Source organism: Lycorma delicatula, chromosome 7 (genome assembly GCF_047948215.1).
Source record: "Lycorma delicatula isolate Av1 chromosome 7, ASM4794821v1, whole genome shotgun sequence".
NCBI lineage: Eukaryota > Metazoa > Arthropoda > Insecta > Hemiptera > Fulgoridae > Lycorma > Lycorma delicatula.
This window is the reverse complement of record NC_134461.1, coordinates 136,132,287-136,155,595: the sequence shown is the minus strand read 5'-3', so window position 1 is coordinate 136,155,595 and position 23,309 is coordinate 136,132,287. Positions and strand designations below refer to the sequence as shown.

At 30.6% G+C, this 23,309-nt stretch overlaps 1 protein-coding gene across 3 annotated transcripts in view; it reads right to left on the bottom strand.

The window, feature by feature from the left end:
* Nucleotides 1-23,309, bottom strand: part of LOC142328057 (protein argonaute-1-like) — a 36,608-nt gene that overhangs the window by 4,757 nt on the left and 8,542 nt on the right. The window contains exons 1-5 of one of the 3 annotated variants that reach the window (XM_075371523.1): nucleotides 16,396-16,533; nucleotides 8,224-9,159; nucleotides 5,698-5,838; nucleotides 2,593-2,716; nucleotides 2,193-2,272 (exon numbers count right to left, since the gene is read on the bottom strand). In XM_075371523.1, coding sequence (XP_075227638.1) covers nucleotides 5,737-5,838; nucleotides 8,224-9,060 — 939 coding nt within the window. In that variant the 5' untranslated portion in view covers nucleotides 9,061-9,159; nucleotides 16,396-16,533 and the 3' untranslated portion in view covers nucleotides 2,193-2,272; nucleotides 2,593-2,716; nucleotides 5,698-5,736. Of the gene's footprint in view, nucleotides 1-2,192; nucleotides 2,273-2,592; nucleotides 2,717-5,697; nucleotides 5,839-8,223; nucleotides 9,160-16,395; nucleotides 16,534-21,556; nucleotides 21,822-23,309 lie in introns of those variants that run through there. The other 2 variants (XM_075371522.1, XM_075371524.1) reach the window with 2 other exon arrangements.

Genomic DNA, 23,309 nt, shown 5'->3' with positions numbered 1-23,309 from the left:
TAATTACTCGTATTATTAGAAGTTTGTTTTATTAAATTATTTTAAGTTTTAATCTTGAATATTGATAAAACATTCAAAAACATTAAAAACAAAAGGCACCATTTTTTTTCTGAATAAAAGATAGTAGTGAGGAAGCCACCCACACTATAATTCTTTAATGAAGTCTTATCAGGACTACTAATTAAATATATAAATAGTAGAACTAGCCAGGTAAATAGGACACTAAATAATTTTTTTTAATTTGAATATAAAATAGGTTAAATAAGATGAATAAAAAAAGTTAAAACTAAGAAACAATTCTTTTTCATTTTTTCTGTATATAGACTTTTACAAGTTATTTCTGACTTTCTAACCATTTATTTTCTGCTGACTTCAAAATGATAAAACTGAAATAACTGAGAGTATTACTGTTCTTTTCTATCACTTAGTATTGTTTTCAAAGTTGTTTTATTTTTTTTTCAGAGCTTATTTCATTAAACATTCTTTAATTTAATTTTTGTCTAAATTTGGGTTAGCAAAAAACAAGATGTTATCCAAACTAAGGCCATGGCCAGACTAATATGTTTACAGAAACTAGAGTGGCAACAATCGAAAGAAAAGGCTTCACGCTACACAGCTGTCAGTCGTACGAATTTGGCGCATGCACAGTTCTTCTACAGTAGGATTAGTCTCATTATGTAATAGCCATACCTTGTATACACATTTATTTCATTAAACTGAGTACTTTTATTGAATTTTCAAGTGAAAATACATTTAATTACAGAATGGCAGCAGGATGTATATTATTATGCAATAATAATCCAATACTAAGCAATAATGACAAAAAAGAAAAGTCTTTAAAAAAATCATTGAAATAAATCCACTTGGTGAAGAGAAAAAAACAATATAAATTAAAAACATCCTCTTTTATCTGAAGATGGTTAAAAACATAAAATATCTATAAAAACAACACATATACTTTAATCATGATTTTTAGTGAATTTTTGAAAAGATGTTTTGCATTCTAATTTAACAAGAAAATAGTTTTTGTAATTTTTCTCAAAGGTGGGTTGCTGCTAATATGAAAAACCCATCATAAAAATAAATAATATTTATCAACAGAAAATGATTACTGGCATCATACTTTTAAACAACAAACTGTTTGGTAGTTATTAATTTTATAAATAATTGCTGCTTAATCACTTTATGAATTTGAGTTATTGATACTAGAGACTTATAACAATAAATTTTAATTAAAAGATGTATGTTGCACAACTTCCACTATATGAAAAGCTAATGAAACATGATATAAGTTCTAATTTGATAACAATGACTATTTTTCAGGGTTTAGGAAAATCATCTTTGTTTCAAAATAATGGAAAAAATGGATATTTGAGGCATGTTGAAAATATCGCCAAAAAAAACAGGAATTAGGTAATAAAAAATTTGTTTCATAAAATAGTTTTCTATTATAAAGAAACTTATCTGATGACAAAAATTTATGGTAGGCCTGTATCCTAATATTATATTTACCTTGTGCAACAAATATTAGCAATTGCAAATTAGCATCTCTGCCTTTCAACTTGAGGTTATAGTTATTAGTATTGGTCTGGCATGGCACTTTTTCACGTGCTACAAAATTCATAATTATCCATCGTAATGACCATTATTGGGTTTCTACCTGCTACTTCTACCGTATGAATAAATAAATTCAGATATTTCTTTTTTTATTATCATTTGTAGAAATTGAAAAATCATTCATTAAAGAATTACAAGGATCCAAGGTAGGTTTAATGATGAAGGCTGCTTTTTTTTACATCAGCTCTAGAATTTAAATCATTACTAAACAATATACACAAAAAATAATGAACATTTCTGATGTTCATAGTATCTGGTACAAATATTTGAATTAATGTTTTGTGAATTTTGTGAGGTTTTCATTTTCTTAACTCATAGACACTAGTTACAGATAGTTCCTTTTTCAACATAAACCAACAAAAACTATTCATTGTAACAAACTGTTACAAAAAAAAAAAAATGTGCAGTTACACAGGCAATATTTGACACAAAATATATAGAACACAAAATATATGACACAAAATATAGAACCATATTTCTGGTCTTCATATAGAAAAGAAGATTTAAGTAATATTCATGAAATGAGATTAGAAAATGATATTACATTTAGAACATTCCTGTATAAACTTACTTACATATATCACACTACGTTTTTGTTTTCCATAATCAACTTGATCTCCAGACAATGAATTAGTTTGAATTGCAGCATCACAACCTGTAGAATAAATAAATAAACCATTAAAGCAATTTCTTTTAGTCAAAAGTACAGAGATAATGTGGAATTAAAATTTTTATTTCTCATCAGAAGAGAAATCTATGATAAAGTGTGTTAAGCATCTAAAAAGTGAATTACCGTTGTTAACATTCGTACTACAGAAGGTACATATTATTACTTTAATAGTGATGCAAATTAGGTCATAGTCACCAATTTTTGAGATTTCAGTTTGACTATATTATTGTTCCAATGTTATACTACTTCCAGACAGTTGGTCATGACCAGCCTTACAAAGCTCATTACTATAAAATAAAACAAACCTGAAAAATGTAACTGAGAATTCGTTAATGACTCCTTTAGCTCCATTATTTCTTTTTCTCTAGTTAAAGCCTCAGCTTCAACTTTTCTATGAAATTCTTCAAATTCTTCTTCTAAGTCAATGAACTAAAAGAAAAAAAAGAAAAGAAAAATGTCAAAGCAAGTAATTTTTTTATGAAAAAACTGTTAAGAAATAGTATTTCTAGATGTTCAAAGATTAAGTTATCTACTCAGAAGAACAGTTTTACAAATTTATCAGCTATTTGTAAAACTATTCTTAACAAATAAATCTAAGTATAACAAATTCTGTTAAACTAGTTTGTATAAGTATACAGTGGAAGTTCGAAGTCAAAAATACTGTATTTATTCGAGTACCCCGCACTTTTTTTTCTTGGAATTAGAAAGAAAAAATAAGGGTGCGGGGCTAACTTGAAACATAGCCTTTAGCCAGGATAATTTATGTAAAGTAAACGTTTTCTTAAAAGTACCTAAATTCAATCACATAAATATAGTTACATTAGGCTTTCATTTATCAATACCGGATGCCGCTTATACAGAATACATCCTTTATTATTAACATCCTGTCCACATTATCGATAGGAACGAAGTTATGGTATTTTTATAAAACTGATTCGTTCTGTATAGGCTGCATTCGGTTCTAATGACACCTACAGTTACAGTATCAGTTACCCATCGTCCTCTTGTCTATTCGCCATAGTCATCATACTGTTTGTATATGTGGACGGTTATGTGCATTTTATCTGTTTAGTTTATCTTGTAAAGTTTAATACAGTGATTTATTTTAATTATAGCATTAAAATGAGTGCAAAAGGACAGCGTCTATGATCTTTTACTGTAAATGAAAAACTGTGCATTATAGAAGAGGTTGAAAAATTGGAAATCGGGCAGCAGGAAGAAAATTTGACGTAGATGAAAGCTGCATTCGAGAAGTTGTAATGTAATAAGAAACAACTTCTGGTGAAAGGCACTGGTAATAAAAGGGCTTTTTGTGGCTTAAAACCAAAATACACAGACATAGAAAAAAAACTGTATGACTTCATTATGGAAAAAAGGAAATGCAGTTATGCTGTCACGACAGAAATTTGTCAATCATATGCTCGTGAAATCGCTAAATCATTGAATAAAGTTGATTTTAAAACAAGCCGTGGAAGATAGATAACACGACTTTTTGCACGAAATGATTTGTCAATAAGATGAAAGACGACCATTTCTTAACAACTTCCAGACGCTTATGAGCAAAAAATATTACATTTTCACAAATACATAATAAATCTTAGAAAAGATAAAGGCTATTTGCCTTCTCAAATAGGAAACACTGATCAAACCCCCGTATATTTTGAAATGCCATTTGACAAAACTGTAAACAAAAAAGGTGAAAAAAGTATGACGGTTCGCACTGGTGGTAATGAAAAACAAAGGTGTAGTGTTATGCTTTGCATTACTTCTGATAGATCAAAATTACCTCCGTACATTGTTTTTAAAAGAAAAACTCTTCCTACCGTACAGATAAATGGAGTAATTATCAGAGCACAGGAATCAGGTTGGATGGACAAAACTTGCTTGGACAAACTTGCTTGGGAAGGTATTTCCACGGAATTAGTAAGGAAAAGTTTTTAAAAATGCGGAATATCTAATGAACTTGATGGTAGTGAAGACTACCTTTGGCAGAGCGATGTGGAGACTACCGGTAACTCTTCTACAGACATTGACAGTGATAGTGATTAATTAAAAATAAAATTCCATATTAAAAAGTGTATTGAAATGATCCTTTTCAACATGATACTTTCTTTTCGTTTTACTGGCCTATTGATTCTGAACTAAATTTAGTACTTACGGTAATTAATTATTAATGTAATATTAGTATTGTAATTTAAATGAACTAATTATATGCTTGATTTTCTGAATATTTTCGTTTTACGTATTTTTTCATCATATCTATTGCACTTTAAAATATACTAGATTTTTTTTTCGATCTGGAAAATTGAGGTTTGGGGCTTATTTGGTGAGTGGGAGGTACTCGAATAAATATGGTATTCATAAAGTTATAAATAATAATGCCAGTGCATATATTACAGATTCACTTTTACATAGGTTGCAGTCAAGTAGATATATTTTTTTTATTCACTAAAGAAAAAGAATAAGGATAAGGAGGCCCAGCTTTACCTATTGGGTACTTCAGCTACTAGCCTTATTATGAAATCGCCACCTTAGGAAGGGTTCCCAAGTCAGTCCACACGTAGTTTCAAATATGAGAGATGGAGGATGACGTGATGGAGAGATGACGGATCAAATCTGCATTTACAAAACTGATAATGCAGAATGGATCACTGACAAGGCAAAGTATGAGTACTGAAAATTGATATGTTACTGTCTTGCCCTGGACCAATGGTAATAAAAGTTTATGAGACATCTGGTACAGCTTTATTTGTTTGAGCTGTACCAGTTTATAAAGTAAATGATCTATATGGGTTTACCACCTTTGATTCCAGTACTTTAACAGCAATTTTATAAAACAGGGATCTAGTTATTTATGGATTCCGACTGAATTAAGATGCTCCAGTTACATAATAGATTTTTTACATTATAATAAAACTTGTTCATTCACTAAGGTAAACTCAGAAAATACATCCATATTTTGTGTAAAAACACAAAATAAAAGTACAAATATCTCTTTCTCAGGAAATAAAGAAATAAAAATAATCAAAGTATATTGAACAAATTGTTACTGGATTTAACAAAAATAAATAAAAAATAAGACTAATCAAAATAAATAAAAAATTAATTACATACAAGAAAATGTGAACTAGTGACTTTTAGAATGTATTTTAAAATTACCTACACAATAGCTAACTATGCATTTCTTAACACCAATGTAATACATAAAAAATCTGTACATGTAACTAAGATCTAAACACAAATTCAATAACATAATAAATTTAGAAAAGTTTAATTTATTTTTTAACACATTTTAAGACTAAAATAACATAGTAATTATATCTAGAATATTTTAAATAAATGAAAACTAAAACTATGACAATCTGTAATTTTATTCTTTATTTACAAGATGTAGAAACTAAATAATATACCTGTCTTTCAAGACTATCTTTTTCTTCAATAGTCGGAAGTCATCCATCACATGTTTTTTCTGAATCACCACCAAACATTTCAGCATACTCTCTAATTTGACACTCTAACTCAATAAATTTACTATCACTTAACTTTTGCTCCTTAAAGAAAAAAAAAAAATATTAAATAAAATTAAACAATGTTATAGATACATAAAATATATTAAATAAGAACAGCCACATTAAGAAAATCAAGGAGCAAAATTTTGTTACAAAATTCATGACTCTCTCTTTCTTTTTTTGTTTAGCCTCTGGAACCACTGTCACCAGAGGATAATATGTATGAGTGTAAATGAAGTGTAGTCTTGTACAGACTCAGGTAGACCATTTCTGAGATACGGGATTAATTGAAACCCAACCATCAAAGAACACCGTCCATGATCTAGTGTTCAAATCTGTATAAAAATAACTGCTTTTACTAGGATTTGAACCTTAAAATTCTCTACTTCAATATCAGCTGATTTGCGAAATTGTGTTTATCACTAGACCAACCTGATGGGTTTTATAATAAGGTCTGGCCAAGAATTTCATCATAAGAACATAATGTGGAAGTAGGAATAAATAAATTTGGTTTCAAAAAGTGCAAGGGTACAACAAAGGGGTCATTCTGTCCCTGATACTAAACTTGGAAGACAGGAAGAGAGTAAAGCCACCTTTGTGGCATTTTTGATTTGGAAACATATTTGATAATGTAGAATGGATTAAAATTTTTAAAAATTTCAAGGATAATCTGGACTGAAATATAGAAAAAAGTTATTTATAATCTGTTTAAAAATGTATTCCATTTCTTTTGCTTTTTAATTTATTATATAAGCCATACAATTATTAAAGACAAACATGTCCTTCAATTATTTTATAGCTGTAGGCTGAATAATGTCTAGGATAATCTCTGTAGGTTTGGCATGACACATGCAAAAGGGCAAATTTTGTGTGTTCTTTTTGTAATAATTGTGTTCAAATTCCAATCCATGAAAACAAGGAGAAACCATTTCTTTTTTCTGATGAAACCATTTCTTTATCTTAGGATGACTATGCTTCTTTTAGGAATGATTTGTCTCATGTCAGACAGACTGTCTGGAATCTTTTAGTGAATATGGTACTGACAGATAGGAAGATCAATCTCATATTTTAGGAACGGAATGGAACGCAAAAGTGGCGGGAGTATCACAATTCTCCCTTCGAATTGCAGAGCCTGGACAGTGTCCCTTGCTGCTGTATGATTCTGTAATCGGGCGTGTTTCAAGGGTTAATTTTTAGTGTTGGTTATAAGTTTTAAGTTTTGTTATATTTATGGATGGATTTGTGATTAGCGTTCCATATCCGTTTTGGACCCGCATTCTCAACCCATTACTGGCTCCGACCGCAGGAGACTAGGCTTTTAAAACCTGTGCTCCCGACGTAATTCCCCTTCAGACCATCCGCTGAAGTCCTTTTGGTGCTAGCGCTTCATAGGCTAGCCGAAATACGCCACAATGGGGCCCTAGTTGTTTGGAGGGAGCAATGCGCCCCCTTCTCTGGAGGGAGTCGCAATTGCTGATTTAATTAATTGTAAGTATTAAACATTTTTAATGTGTGAATAAATATTTTAGGGAATGATAGTGATAAGTGGCTTGGCATAATAAAAACCTGTTGTGATGCTGGATTATTTTAGATGTACAGTGTACTCTTGAGTTCTGAATAACTTGAACAAGATTTAAACTTTATCTAATGAGATACAAAAGATGAAAAAATTATCAATTCAAGCAAAGATCAATTCCTGGATCATTTGTTGGTCACATTGTAATTACAGAAGTACGCAAATTCCTTGGTTGCACAAGAAAAATTTGTATGGAATGACAAGGACAGGATACGGTTGTACTGGTAAACCCTGATCAGAGACAGTTCCTTAGTGGTTTGATTTTTCCTTTCCTCTTTTCACCTCTTTCTTCATCCTTTATTCTACGAGTTTATAACATAGAAGCTGGATCAGTGAGTGGCCTTCAATGTTCCAGCTATGGTGCCATGTTACCTTCTGTTAGCTAGCAGAGCAGCCACTTGTTTACTAAGTTTCTTTAACAGAAACTTGTTGAGGTAGAGACCCCATATCCTGTGAAACTGTCCAAGGACAATGTTAACTATCTGAGGGGTGGCACAAAATCCAAACTGTTGGCTGAAGTGTGTAATAAGTAAAACTAAAACGACTTTCTATTAATATTCCTAATCAATACACAAAGTACTATGTATTGGTGTAGTAGGCATATGATGAACACTTTAATACAGTCTAAAAAAAACTGCCTCAAAGCTTCCAGTGAGTTACACCTGCTTGTGCACTACATCAGATAAAAAATTATTTTTAAATGGCACAGTTTATTAGAAAGAGATAGATCAATTCACTATTTTCTTTTAATCATATAAAACTTTTCTTAAAAAATCAGTAAACTATATAAAAATACTTTAAATACATAGAAGTAATGAAATGTAATGAGATAAAAAATTTCTTTGACTTACCTGATCATATATACGTCGTTCTTCATCCAGTTTGTTCTGCCAATAATCTTCACATTTTTCATATTCAACTCTCATCATTTCTAAGCACGATTCAAGATTATTAAATTTGTCTTTAAGATCTTTATTTTCATTCATTAAACTATATAAATTTTGATCACCTTTGCTAGTCTGGTCATTCTCTTCTTTTACATCATCATCATTATCATTACAAGCACCAACCATATCACTTTGCTCATCAGATCTAAGGCACAATGGTGACAATGATTTAGTTTCTAAAACGGATAAATCTTTATGATCCAAATCTGAATCATTTAAATTATTTGTTATTTCAAAAGCAAACTGTGAAAGACTACTAAAATTAAGTTTATTATCTTTCATATCATCATCTTTGGTATTATTACAATCAGTCTGTTTAAATAATAAATAATTATTAGTGCTTGGTCCAGATACGGTTGAATTGCAACTGGATTGTTCATCACTACTTTTAGTGATTGTACTAACTTCAACTACTGGGATGGAACAATTATAATTATTTTTTATTTCATTACGTTCTTTATTCATAATAGTTTTTTCAGTCTGTTGTACTGAATGCGAACTCTCCCAAGAAATATTGTCATTAAAATTAATAGGACTTTTATTACAAAAACTATTAGTTAACATCTTAATTTTCTCTTTTAAAGTAGAATTTTCTTCATCGCATGATTTTTTATCATTAATTATTTCTAAAATTTTAATCTGTACTTCACTTAATTTTGATTGCAACTCTTGGCAATGTTTTTCTAATTTATCAACTTCTCTAGGATCTTCTATTGATGTTTGAATCTCCATTTCCATCATTGGTTCTCTTTGGCCAAATTTAAAATCAGTAGTTTCACAAGACGTTTCTTTATCAATCAATTTTTTATCACATGTTTCTTTATTTGTAGTTATTTGTCTCTGAAACATAAAAAAGAAATAACCTAGATAAGCATAACCACATTGTAACGCGTAATATAGGTGGGCAGAAAACCTATCAATTGTTTATTGGTTATTGTGCGCTTGTGGGGCTTATAGGAGGACGCTACGCATCAAGATCACTGCAGAAATATTTTTTTTCAACAACAATGATTCTGTCACAAAGAGAAGATTCCTTCAACATTTCAGTGTTGGAAGCCATGGTATTATGTCTTCTCGTACCACTATCATGTTACGGGTGAAAAATTCCATTAGGCAGTGTTGGCATCAAAAAGAAAACCATCAGGTAGGCTGAAATCCATCTGATTGCTTAGGAACATTGAACAGCTAACAAGGCATAAGACAAGCAGTTGAAGATAGTTCATTCTTGGCGTTTGGCATTTTGACATACCTATCAGAACATATCCCAACTGGATTGTCTGAACAATACTATATTCTGACTTACATTTCCACCCCCTGATTAATGTTCAATAACTGATCCCTTGTGATTGGGACAAGCGCCAAGATGTTGATGGAAATGATGACAGAAAAAAGAATCTTCACGAGTGACAAAGCCCATTTCCATCTGTCAGGTTGTGTTAATAAACAAAATTTCTGATACAAATTCAAGTTAGCTTCAAGAGCACCCACTTCATTCACAAGGGTCCCAATTGTGATGAGGGATGGCAACGTTTAAGGTAATCAGCTTCTATTTCTTTGAAGAAGGCAATCAGATTCACAATCAATTCATAACAGTACACTTCAATCTGAAGAACTTCACACAAGGCTCATAAACTGAGCCAATCTGTGGTTCCAACAGGATGGGGCAATTACCCAAGTGGCTAGGGTTTTCATGATAGTATTAAGAAGGGTGGGTGTAATGGAACATTTAGTTTCCCTATATGGACATATCATCTGGGCATCACATTTACCCATCTCTTGGAATGTGATTTCATCCTACTGGGTTATTTAAAATACAAAGTGTACATTAGAAAGAAAACCATGTTCAATACCTCAACTAAAGGCAGCAATTCAACACAAGGTGGCTGCCATACCGAATGCTATGAAATGTAACAAGAAATTTCAGCTCTGTGGGGACTAAAGTGGACAAGGTTTGCAAAATGTTATTTTCCACACTTAATGTTGGTGTAAATCAAAAAATTGATTTTTCAACAATAATAACACACATGTCTAGCATATGAATAAAAACAAGCTCTTTAAGATTACTTACTGTTAACTACTCTAAAAATTATCAGCTTTTCCCCATCCTGGGGCAAAAACATTGGCACATATTATGATTGAAAAAAAGAAAAACGATTATTAATACACCTTTTTCTTTAATACATTTAAATAATACATAAACTAATGTATTACATTTCTTACTTGAAAATACAAGAGCCTTCCAAGGCCACCAACTGACCCTTATTACCATTACTCTTATAAAGAAAAATTTTTAGAACATAATCAACAAACAAAACTCTTATGATATTTTTCTGATAAGTGTCTGTTGGCCTCACTCACTCAATTCATCAGTCTTAAAGCTTCTGAATTACAGAAACCAGTATTGATACTAACTACTTCATAGTAAATGATGTATCAATGCAATATAAACTTTCCTTAGCAAAGGGTAGGAACATATATACAAATATACTTATACAATATTTATCTATTTTTCCACGATAAACTTTTATTGAGTACTAATCCAAAATCCTTAACACAATTACTCTTCTGTCTAGTTCATTTCATAAATGGTTTTTCACAATTGTGATTATCATTTAAGATCTTTATAAGTAAATCCCTCCTCTATGAATCATAAGACCTTGCCGTTGGTGAGGGGGCTTGAGTGCTCAGGGATACAGAGTAACTGGACCGAAGGTGCAACCATATCGGAGAGGTATCTGTTGAGAGCCAGACTAAGGAATGATTCCTGAAAGAGGGCAGCAGCTCTTTCAGTAGTTGTTAGGGGCGTGAGTCACAATGACTTAAACGGCCATATCAACATCACTCAGTCCTCTGAGTACTGCGCAGCTGAAAGCAATGGAAAACTACAGCTGCTTTTTTTCCAAGAAAATGTGGCTCTCTGCATTTTCATATAGCAATAATGGAGGCGCCTTCCTTGGTAAAATATTCCGGAGGTAAACTAGTCTCCCGTTCGGATCTCCAGGTGGGGACTACTAAGGAAGGGGTCACCAGAAAATTAAAAAATAACATTCTACGAGTCGGAGCGTGGAATGTTAGAAGCTTAAAAAAAGGTTGGTAGGCTAGAAAATTTAAAAAGGGAAATGGATAGGATAAATGTGGATGTAGTAGGAATTAGTGAGGTTCAGTGGGAAGAGGAAGGCAACTTTTGGTCAGGTGATTTTAGAGTAATTAACTCAGCTTCAAATAATGGGCAGGCAGGAGTACGTTTCATAATGAACAAGAAGATAGGGAAGAGAGTAGAGTATTTCAAAACGCATAGCGATAGAATCACTGTAATAAGGATAAAATAAAACCTAAACCGACAATGATTGTTAACGTCTATATGCCTACAAGCGCCCATGATGATGATGATGAGGTAGAGTGTGTATACGAAGAGATTGATGAAGCAATTAAAACACGTAAAAGGAGATGAAAATTTAATAATAGTTGGAGATTGGAATGCAAGCATTGGAAAAGGTAAGGAAGGAAATATAGTGGGTGAATACGGGCTGGGCAAAAGGAATGAAAGAGGGGACCGACTTATAGAGTTTTGCACGAAGTATAATTTAGTAATTGCCAACACCCAATTTAAAAATCAAAATAGAAGAATATACACTTGGAAAAAGCCAGGCGATACTGCAAGGTATCAGATAGATTATATCATGGTTAAGCAAAGATTTAGAAATCAACTCGTTGACTGCAAAACTTACCCTGGAGCAGACATTGATAGCGACCATAATTTGGTGATAATGAAATGTAGATTGGGGTTTAAAAACCTGAAGAAAAGGTGTCAGATGAATCGGTGGAATTTAGAGAAGCTTGAGGAAGAGGAGGTAAAGAAGATTTTTGAGGAGGACATCGCAAGAGGTCTGAGTAAAAAAGGAAATTCTTAAATCAGCAGAAGCAAACTTAGGCGGAATAAAGAGAACTGGTAGAAAACCTTGGGTTTTAGACGATATATTGCAGCTGATGGATGAACGTAGAAAATATAAGAATGCTAGTGATGAAGAAAGTAAAAGGAACTATCGGCAATTAAGAAATGCTATAAACAGGAAGTGCAAATTGGCGAAAGAAGAGTGGATTAAAGAAGTGTTCAGAAGTGGAAAGAGAAATGAACATTGGTAAAATAGACGAAGCACACAGGAAAGTAAGGAAAATTTTGGGGTACATAAATTAAAATCTAATAATGTGTTAAACAAAGCTGGTACACCAATATATAATACGAAAGGTAAAGCCGATAGATGGGTGGAATATATTGAAGAGTTATACGGAGGAAATGAATTAGAAAATGGTGTTATAGAGGAAGAAGAGGAAGTTGAGGAGGATTAAATGGGAGAAACAATACTGAGATCTGAATTTAAGAGAGCATTAAAAGATTTAAATGGCAGAAAGGCTCCTGGAATAGATGGAATACCTGTCGAATTACTGCGCAGTGCAGGTGAGGAAGTGATTGATAGATTATACAAACTGGTGTGTAATATTTATGAAAAAGGGGAATTTCCGTCAGACTTCAAAAAAAGTATTATAGTCATGATACCAAAGAAAGCAGGGGCAGATAAATGTGAAGAATACAGAACAATTAGTTAACTAGTCATGCATCAAAAATCTTAACTAGAATTCTATACAGAAGAATTGAGAGGAGAGTGGAAGAAGTGTTAGGAGAAGACCAATTTGGTTTCAGGAAAAGTATATGGATAAGGGAAGCAATTTTAGGCCTCAGATAATAGTAGAAGGAAGAGTAAAGAAAAACAAACCGACATACTTGGCGTTTATAGACCTAGAAAAGTCATTCCATAACGTAGACTGGAATAAAATGATCAGCATTTTAAAAAAATTAGGGTTCAAATACAGAGATAGAAGAACAATCGCTAACATGTACAGGAACCAAACAGCAACAGTAACAATTGAAGAACATAAGAAAGAAGCCGTAATAAGAAAGGGAGTCCGACAAGGATGTTCCTTATCTCCGTTACTTTTTAATCTTTACATGGAATTAGCAGTTAATGATGTTAAAGAACAATTTAGATTCCGAGTAACAGTACACGGTAAAAAGATTAAGATGGTACGATTTGCTGATGATATAGTAATTCTAGCCGAGAGTAAAAAGGATTTAGAAGAAACAATGAACGGCATAGATGAAATCCTACGCAAGAACTATCACATGAAAATAAACAAGAACAAAACAAAAGTAATGAAATGTAGTAGAAATAACAAAGATGGACCACTGAATGTGAAAATAGGAGGAAAAAAGATTATGGAGTTAGAAGAATTTTGTTATTTGGGAAGTAGAATTACTAAAGATGGATGAAGCAGGAGCGATATAAAATGCCAAATAGCACAAGCTAAACGAGCCTTCAGTAAGAAATATAATTTGTTTACATCAAAAATTAATTTAAATGTCAGGAAAAGATTTTTGAAAGTGTCGCTTTATATGGAAGTGAAACTTGGACGATCGGAGTATCTGAGAAGAAAAGATTAGAAGCTTTTGAAATGTGGTGCTATAGGAGAATGTTAAAAATCAGATGGGTGGATAAAGTGACAAATGAAGAGGTATTGCGGCAAATAGATGAAGAAAGAAGCATTTGGAAAAATATAGTTAAAAGAAGAGACAAGACTTATAGGCCACATACTAAGGCATCCTGGAATAGTCGCTTTAATATTGGAAGGACAGGTAGAAGGAAAAAATTGTGTAGGCAGGCCACGTTTGGAATACGTAAAACAAATTGTTAGGGATGTAGGATGTAGAGTGTATACTGAAATGAAACGACTAGCACTAGATAGGGAATCTTGGAGAGCTGCATCAAACCAGTCAAATGACTGAAGACAAAAAAAAAAAAATATGTAAATCAGAATTATAACAAAGCAAAAAGTTACATAAACACTTATATCATTACCAAAAGAAACGATATAACCAGAAAAAAGTGTAGAAATAAAAATCTTCAATACAGTTGGACCACGGATGGATCTTGTGGGACACTTCCTAACATTGCTGATTTTAACTACTTTATTATATTTGATGTATAAGATTTATGACGCTTAAAAAATAGTACTCAGAATTTGGTTTACAAGATTGTTTATTAACAAGCTATGCCTTAATTGTATACTAACAAGTGTCAAATATAATACCCAAAAACAGAGCTACGGTTTTGCTTCTTGAAATTTCATTTAAACCGTGTTAAATGAAAGTTAATAGAAAGGAGACTTTGTAATAATAACCATTTATAACAATGTGATCTGCTCATACAGTCATCTCCTAATGGATGCTAAAGCATTTTAAATACCTTTGTGAACGTTTCTAGTTAGAAGCAAAATTTTACACTACCATGTTCTTCATATCTTTCATTTTTACTTTGTTAAGGATCTGATGAGAGGTTAGTACATGTTTATTCCAACTGTTGTAGCTTGCAACCTATCAATGGTAGTATGACACATCAAATGGAGTGTTTCTGAAAACTGCCACGAGTCAGTGCCAGCCCACAGAACAGCTGTTGTAACATGCTCTGTGCACTGATTGGCATACTATAACATAAGTTCAATCTTTTTTTAAATAAACATAGTAGATTGCTTATGGCACAAAATCCTTCTACTTACCATTACATTAAGTAAATAAGTAATCAGATTAAAAATTATTTAAAAAAAAAAAAAAAATTATGGTTTCCTTGAATTAAAATATTTAACTGGATCCACGTAAAAACAAAAAAATTATAACTAAATAAAGTAATAGTAAATGAATCTTACATTATTCAAAACAGTTTGAATTTCTGGTGTATAATTTAAAACTGTCTGAATCTTCATCTTCATATAGATTGTATATTTGAGAGAGAGAGAGTTTAGCTACATAAGGATTATTATTTTATTTAAATCTTCATAATTCAGACATTATTAAATGGGTTCAACTCTTATCACCATACATGTATACTACATTTGCTTGATAAATGGAACTTTGGTCAACAATAATATGTGAATGTCGGTGCATTATTGGTGATGCATTTGCAGTTGTTTTTATGTGATAACATTTCACCAAAAGGCTTTCATTTTACCCCTTTCTCATCAAATCTAAGATTTATTATTCGTCAAAGCTGTGAGGGGTAGCTATTGATAATTTTTTTATAAAAGTGTGTCCTGTGAGGAAATGTATATACTTTAGGAGCATTATAAGTTAAAATAAAAAATGCTTGTAAATACAGGTTCAAAAATTTTTTATTTTCCAGTTATTTTTTGTTGCCCAAAGAATCTAAAGTTTACCATAAATTGAAATCATCATATTGCGTTATTGTAATCGCTACTCATAGAACAAATGCTTTTTAAGAGTGTAATATTTTAATTGAAGGATTTCAAAATGTTGGATCTCCGCACTATATCCATTATTTTCTGATAAAATTTTTAAAACATAATTTCTTATGTTTGGATTATACATTTAGAAACTTAAAAGAAAATTACATATAATATAATTTTGAGAAATTATTCGAAAACAAATCTGTTTCAAGAAAATCAAAATGAATTTTCATGGAATATAATTTTGAACGCTTAAAAAATATAACTTATAAATATTCATTTTTTTAATATTATTCAATTTAATGAACTGTTTGTCAACTAACTATAAGTCCTGAAACTGCATCATGACCGTTGGCAGAATAGTGGGAGAATTTGATCTCTTATTACTATTTTCATTTATAAGTATATATTTCAGCCTTACTTCATATCATTGTGTATAATTATGAATTGTAGTGTTAATATAAATTCTGATGAATGTTTATTGTTGAAATAAGAATCAACACTATTCATAAATTCAGCATTACTGTCTTAACCAGTCAAATTCTATTCAGCATTTGCAAACTTTGTGTTTTTACATTCTAAAAAAAAAAAAGTGATCAATATATGGTTATAATAACATGTATAGAGAAAAAAAATTGTTGTGACATCTACACCTTTAATTTTCTTTATTAAAAATATTCTCAATGGTAGGTTCAACCTGTTCAAAGAAATATAAAATTATGAGAAGTAATAGTATTGAAAAAAATTACAAATATATGAATGTTTGTGAACAGCATGTCTTACTTAACAAAAGGGTATGAAGAACATGGTCGGCATGTTATGCCACTTATGGCATAATTTTCTTTATTAAATTATTCCTTTAATTTTCTCCTTTTAATTACTCCTTTAATTTTCTTTATTAAAAATATTCTCAATGGTAGGTTCAACCTGTTCAAAGAAATATAAAATTATGAGAAGTAATAGTATTGAAAAAAATTACAAATATATGAATGTTTGTGAACACCATGTCTTACTTAACAAAAGGGTATGAAGAACATGGTCGGCATGTTATGCCACTTATGCGTTATCTGTATAAATAAAAATCAGACCCGAATCAGAAAATTGACAAAAATTTGAAATCAAAACCTTTTTTACTTACTAAAAAAAAAAAATTATTAAACATGCATGTTTTTAGCTATTTATAGACCACATTATTTTGTAGTGCATAGTATTACTATGCATAATAAATGATGCTGTGAAATAAAATGTACTCTTGATTTAGAATAGTGTTTAATATACTCTATTTTTCAGGGTACTTTAAATATCTTAAGAACTTTCAACCCGACGATGTTGATACAAGAAATTTCTATTTTCTAAGTTTAATTTGCAGGAACTGCATAACTTTCTCTTGCACGTGATTCAGTCATAGACTTAGAATAATACTACTACATAAAGGATTACACTGTAAAACATTTTAAATAACATGCATCTAATTTTAATGTGATTGTGGAGGTTTAGATAAACTTGTGCATAAAATTTTTCTCAAAGTTGTAAAGAATCAATTAGATTAGTTCATCGATCCAAGAGCTTTAAGTGAAAATCCATACATAGTCATTCTGATTTATATACAATGCCATTCACTGAGTAGATAATTTTAATTTAGCCAATTTTTTTTTAAGTAAGAAATATATTGTTTTAAGTGAAATGTTAATGAAATTATATATTTTTCATTGTGAACAGGAAGAAAAAAGACCATTAAAAGGAGTCTGGAGAGCTGGAAAATTTTTGAAAGGCACTTCTTTAAGAAATTGGTGTATTTTGAATTTGGATTTTAGAACAAGAGAAGATTCTTTAATGTAAGCGTATTTGTAATCTTTTTAAGTCAGTGGTTCCCAAAATTTGTAAACACAATTTCATAATTTTATTTCAATTTCAGTTTGTCATGAAATATATACAGTTATTATAATTTTATTTCTATTTTCAATTCATTGTTGTTCAGTTACATTTTCTTTCTGATCTAAAGTGGGTTTTATTTATTTTTACCTAACCCATGGTAAAATTTGTCAAATTGTAGCAATTTGACATTGGGCACTTTCGTAAAATCTGGATTCAGCAAGGGCACCAAGAATCAAAAATGTTTGGGAAACCTTGTTTTAAATTATTCATTTTGTTTTATATGATTTTTATCGAGTTAATATTTCAAGTAGATAAGACCTTTGTTTTAACAAATATGTAATATAATTTTTTTCTAAAACTGTACTGTTTATTCGCTATACTTAATATAAATTCATTATAAAACTGAATATTCAGTTAACAGCTAATCCATTTGGAAAGTATTACTTACTCACTCACTCACTGACTTACTTGCTTACTTACAGTTAAAAGATGTACTTATAAACTTAATATACTCTTACTTTAACTGCAGGTTATAAGTTTCTATTTGTAAATTTTTGAACTGAAAGAAACTGATGAAGATCTTTTAATGGTAGTGTATTTAATCAGAATTAATACTATGACCTGATTTTATTGATAATGTAATTTTAATAAGTTTAACCGTTTAATTTGATTATTAAATATTTTTCTTTAATTATTTTTATCACGGCATTAAACATGTTTTTGCAAGTGAGTAATTGTCTTGTTCTTTGCTGCGCAGCTAGAATTTTAAAGGATCTGCCCATTATTTTTAACCAAAAATAATTATGGTATATTTGTATGGTTATTTTTCACATTGGATTCTGATGGATGTGGATGGTCTTGTAAAATGTTCAGTTGCCATAAATATTAAAAATATTTCAGTGCAAATAGGTAAGTAATGGGCTGGATGTCATAAAAGTTTCAAAAGATAAGTGATATTTTACTTATGTTCAAGATAAGCTGATCAGTGTTTATACTGAGAGATTTTGTTTCTTCCCCTATTCTGCGATTATGACAAAAAATAAATGACTAAATACAAAATAATTAAATATTTAGGGAATTCTAAATAAATTTTATTAGAAAATTTAATAATAAGTATATTATATAAGTATTTCTCTAATTATTCCCTTCAATGGTCAAAAAATAAATACTGTATTTCTTTAATCAATTGAAATTAGACCTAAGTAAATATGATATGTTCTGTTTTGTCATAGAACCGTATTCTCATATTAGATACACAGATACAGACTATAACCATCTAACAATTCATCTATTTTTCCTGTAGTTATGTTGCAATCAGGCAAACATCCTGTATGTACCATATACAAAAGCCTACATTCTGAAATGTTATATGACTGATATAAATAAAAATATTAAAGTGGTTGGCGCAAGAGAGTGTAACATTAATCTTTTCATCCAGCTTACAATTACAAAACCAAATATTTATACGCTTCTTAGGAGCTGAATTGTTATTAAATATGAGATGTGTAAGAAATATTGAACTTGCATAATAAAACTTTTATCAATTTATTTACCACTTTACATAGCTATGTCCCCTTCAAAATAGTCCCTATTATTGGTGATGTTTCGCTTTCAATCTTTCTTCTGTTTTTTAAACATTTCTTGGAAACTTAACTTTCTTGGATGGCATGCAGCTGTTGTATCATGTTTTCCTCAGTCTCATTTTATAGTTTCAAAACAAGATCCTTTCAAGATTGTTCAATTTAGACAAAAGAGATCTACAGAGTAAAGTGGTGAGGCATGGCACAATTACCTAGTTTTAATTATTAGTTTTGCCAGATGATGGATAAGAAGTGGAGCTTGTATATTTTCATTGTGTAACATACTTGCACAACTATGATTTTCGCTCAGTTCAGGCTTCTTTTAGGGTACAGCATACCTCAAATGATGCCATAAAACTTCCATGTAAAACTCCTTGTTTAGTGCCTGACCACAAGAAACAAATTCAAAATGGGCCAAGCCTTTCAATTCACATTTGATGGGCTCATGTGAACTATTTTTTTGGGTCAGGACGATTCTTTCCCCACCATTAAGATGTTTACATTTCAATTTCCATATCACAGCCATAAATCCAACTCTCATTGCTATAATGTTTATCAAAAGGTTTTATTGGCATCAGCATGATGAAGAAGGTTTTTACTGATGTTATTGTGATTTTATCTGATCCTTGATCAGGAAATGCAACAAGAATTTTGCAAATGCAAAAGTTTTTCAGTTAAAACTGCATTACCTGATGCTACGCTAACCTCAGTAATGTCTATCACGGTTACGGGGCTAGCTTCAGGAACTGTATCAATGTTATCGTTTGTTGACATAGAAGGTCATCTAAGGTCCGAGGACGTTCATTTGTTACAAATGGTTCATCATTTATTTAATTATTCATTTATTTTTTATTTTATTATTAATTATTTGTTACAAATAGTTCCCTGAATAATTGCTGAAAATTTTAACTGTCTTAAATAAACATTTTTCGGAATTTAAGCAAAATTTAATCCCCAACAATTGTCTTTAAGACCTTTCATTTTCACTTAATTAAAAAACCAACAGTAGTATACAAGTTTTCTCAAACTGTTGTTAGCTCTAAATGAACAATGGGAAAGATGCAATAAAGACCACTGTTCCTGAAAGTTGTCGATTGCTACATTTCAATTGTTGAAAAACTCTCTATGTATCGGTTGGGATCTATTACAGAAGCTTGATTTTTTTTTAATACACCATCATATTGCTATTTTATTTATGTTAAATGTATAAGAGGTGTAGCTATTAAATAACAAGACTAATGCTGCTACAGAAGAATTGCGCATGCACCAAATTCATAAGACCGACAGTTGTTTAGTATAAAGCCTTCTCTTACGATTGTTGCCACTCCAGTTTCTGTAGACATATTAGTCTGGTCATGGTCTTTGTTTGGATAACATAAGTGTTTTATTAGAGCAAATAAGTGTCGTAAAATGTCATATAAAACTTTGTCTCCCTTCCAACTCAAAAACGGATAGAAATATTGAAAAAATTGGTTCTTGGTTCTTATTCGATCTGACCGTCTGTTAACTATTCTTGTCTTTATTCAACGTCCTTGCTCAGCTCCGCGAAAAAAATAAGAAAAAACTATCCGAATTGCGGAAGAACAAGTCATGGGTTCTTCACCAGGACAACGCACCAGCTTACACTGCATTGTCTGTCAAGATCTTTCTAGCCAAGTATAACATACCAGTGTTAGATCCTCCACCTTATTCGCTTCACCTGACACCATGTGACTTTAATCTGTTCCCCAAGGTCAAGTCTACATTAAAAGGAGCATTTCAAATTGTTGAAGCTGTGAAAGAAAAATAGGCACATGTCATGAAAGAGTTCACAGAAGCCTTCCAGCACTGTTTCAAACAACAGAAAATAGACACTAAGCGTTTTAGGGATAGAGAAGAGGGTGTAGATTGAAGGGGATAATAACTAAATATGAATAAATTTAAAATAAAATATTTTATTACACCATTAATCTCATTATTTAATAGCCACATCTCGCATAGAATAATGACCTCTGGATTCAATACTATAAGAAGTTATTAATTTCCAATGATAAAAATTAAATTTTTAAATAGTCTAGTCTTTATACTTCATTATATATTATACTTTATATATCCAAAATGGTAAATAAATAAAAATAAAAAAACTGAACATTCGTGTTTTAAGAAATATTATATTTTTTAATTATTTCCTCCTCTTTATTACCTCTAATTTCAACAGAGATTTTAAAAAACTGATAGTGTCATTTTAAGTCCTTTTATCAAATGCTCACTGCGTAAGAAATAAGGTCTGTAAGATGTAAAAAATACCATCTGGTGGTATACATTCAATTAATTTCAAATTTTTGCTTTATCTAATCTCACAGATTAAAGATCGTGTGCATGCGTGCGTGCATGTGCACACACACATACACATATATATATATATATATATATATATATATATGTGTGTGTGTGTGTGTGTGTGTATGTGGATCTTTTCAAAATTAATTTTTCTACATTTCTAATTGAAAAAAATATATACCTTAATTAAACACTTAACAAAGTTTTTTTCCATTAAACCCAAAAACGCGTTATTTTTTATCCCCAATTTTTGTGTTTTACATCAGATATCTTTAAAACTAATATGGAACAAATATGTTTCTTTGTGATGGTCCGACATGTAAACAAGGCATATTTGGATATCTAAGTCTGAAGTTTTTATACTGATGAAGATACTGTCCGACACTAATATTCTTAGTTCTTTGAGCATCTCCGACTTTTTCAACCAAATCAAATCTAAGGTAGAAAAAGTAAACAAGTAAAAATAAAAATTAATAAATCATCATATTAATAACCATAACCATTTTAAGAAATCCCCTCCAAAGAAAATCTAAGAGGAGACAGTCTTATTAAAAATATCAACACTTAACTGGTGTTTGAGGCAAAATGTGACCCTTTACTCTGATAGATAGTGTCATTTGCTGTATATACAGGGGTGATTGATATTTACAGTCATTTAAAACTTTATTCTACAGTCACTTTCCAAATCGGTTAGCTATTGGAAGATATATTTCACTGTACGTTAAAATATTATTTAATGTATATTGTTGGTGATTACTTTTAATAACTAGATTTTTCATGGATTAGCAGAAAGGCAGACTGCAAAATGGAAGAATTTGTGCTTAATAAGAACACTTCAAATTTGTTGAAATTAAATTAATAAAGAAACTAGATCTAACATTTATCTTAATCAGATACAGACAAATAAAGATAATTTGTACTGCTTGTTAGTCGTTTGTTAAGATAGTAAATTTACAACTACCTGAAGGCAAAATATAGTTTTACCGGTATTTGAAATAAAATTGTTACGCTTAATCTGTGAATAATCATTTTTTCAATAGCTAATTTTAATCAATTAATTAATTAGGATTTAAGTAGGCTATAGTTTACCACACTTATTTAATATTTATTGGAGCGGTAAGGAAACAGAAAGTAGTAACTAAAGGGATTAATTTTTTACAATATCTTGAAGGACAATAGTCATAAAAATATTCTAAAAATTATTTGCAGAGGATGGTTTCATTTACTAAGTTTAATTGTACAGAAACGTACTTTGAAAATAAAAAAGTTAATAAAAAATTATGGCTGTCAGAAAATAGCATCTAAAGAAACAAAGAAAAACTAAAAAAACAGTAAAATTTAATCACCCTGTCGAGCAAGTCTCTAGATTTAGGTTAAACAGGTAGAAATGTTACTTTTGACTCCAGCCATGAATTCAAAATAAGCTTTTCACCTTGTAATCTATGTGTGGCTTAAGAATATCTATGTGCAAGAATAAGTGCAAAGGGATTGATCACGGAATAAAATTTTATAAAGACTATACCTATGTTAATGTATAGAACTAAAAGTCAAGACCTGAGTTTAAAAGGAGATTTCAACCAGCAGAGAAATACCTTTTGAATCCTTAAGGACTGTACTTTGTAGGACCAATTTTGGAATACTTTCATTAAAGATCTACAACTTCATTTAAAATATTGCAGATATTTCATCAATACTTATTAAATATGTATATTATTTATATTCAATTATTAAAGTAAACTGATCCTGATTTACATACAACATTATTAGACATCTTTATCATTAGGCAAAAGAAAGGAAAGGTATACAACAACAAGGCATTAACAGACATTAATTAGAAAGAAAATAAAAAAGTGACAGCAAAACAAAGGTCAGTACAGGTGAAGAATTTATTACTATAGTAAACAAAAAAAAAACAAAGATAAT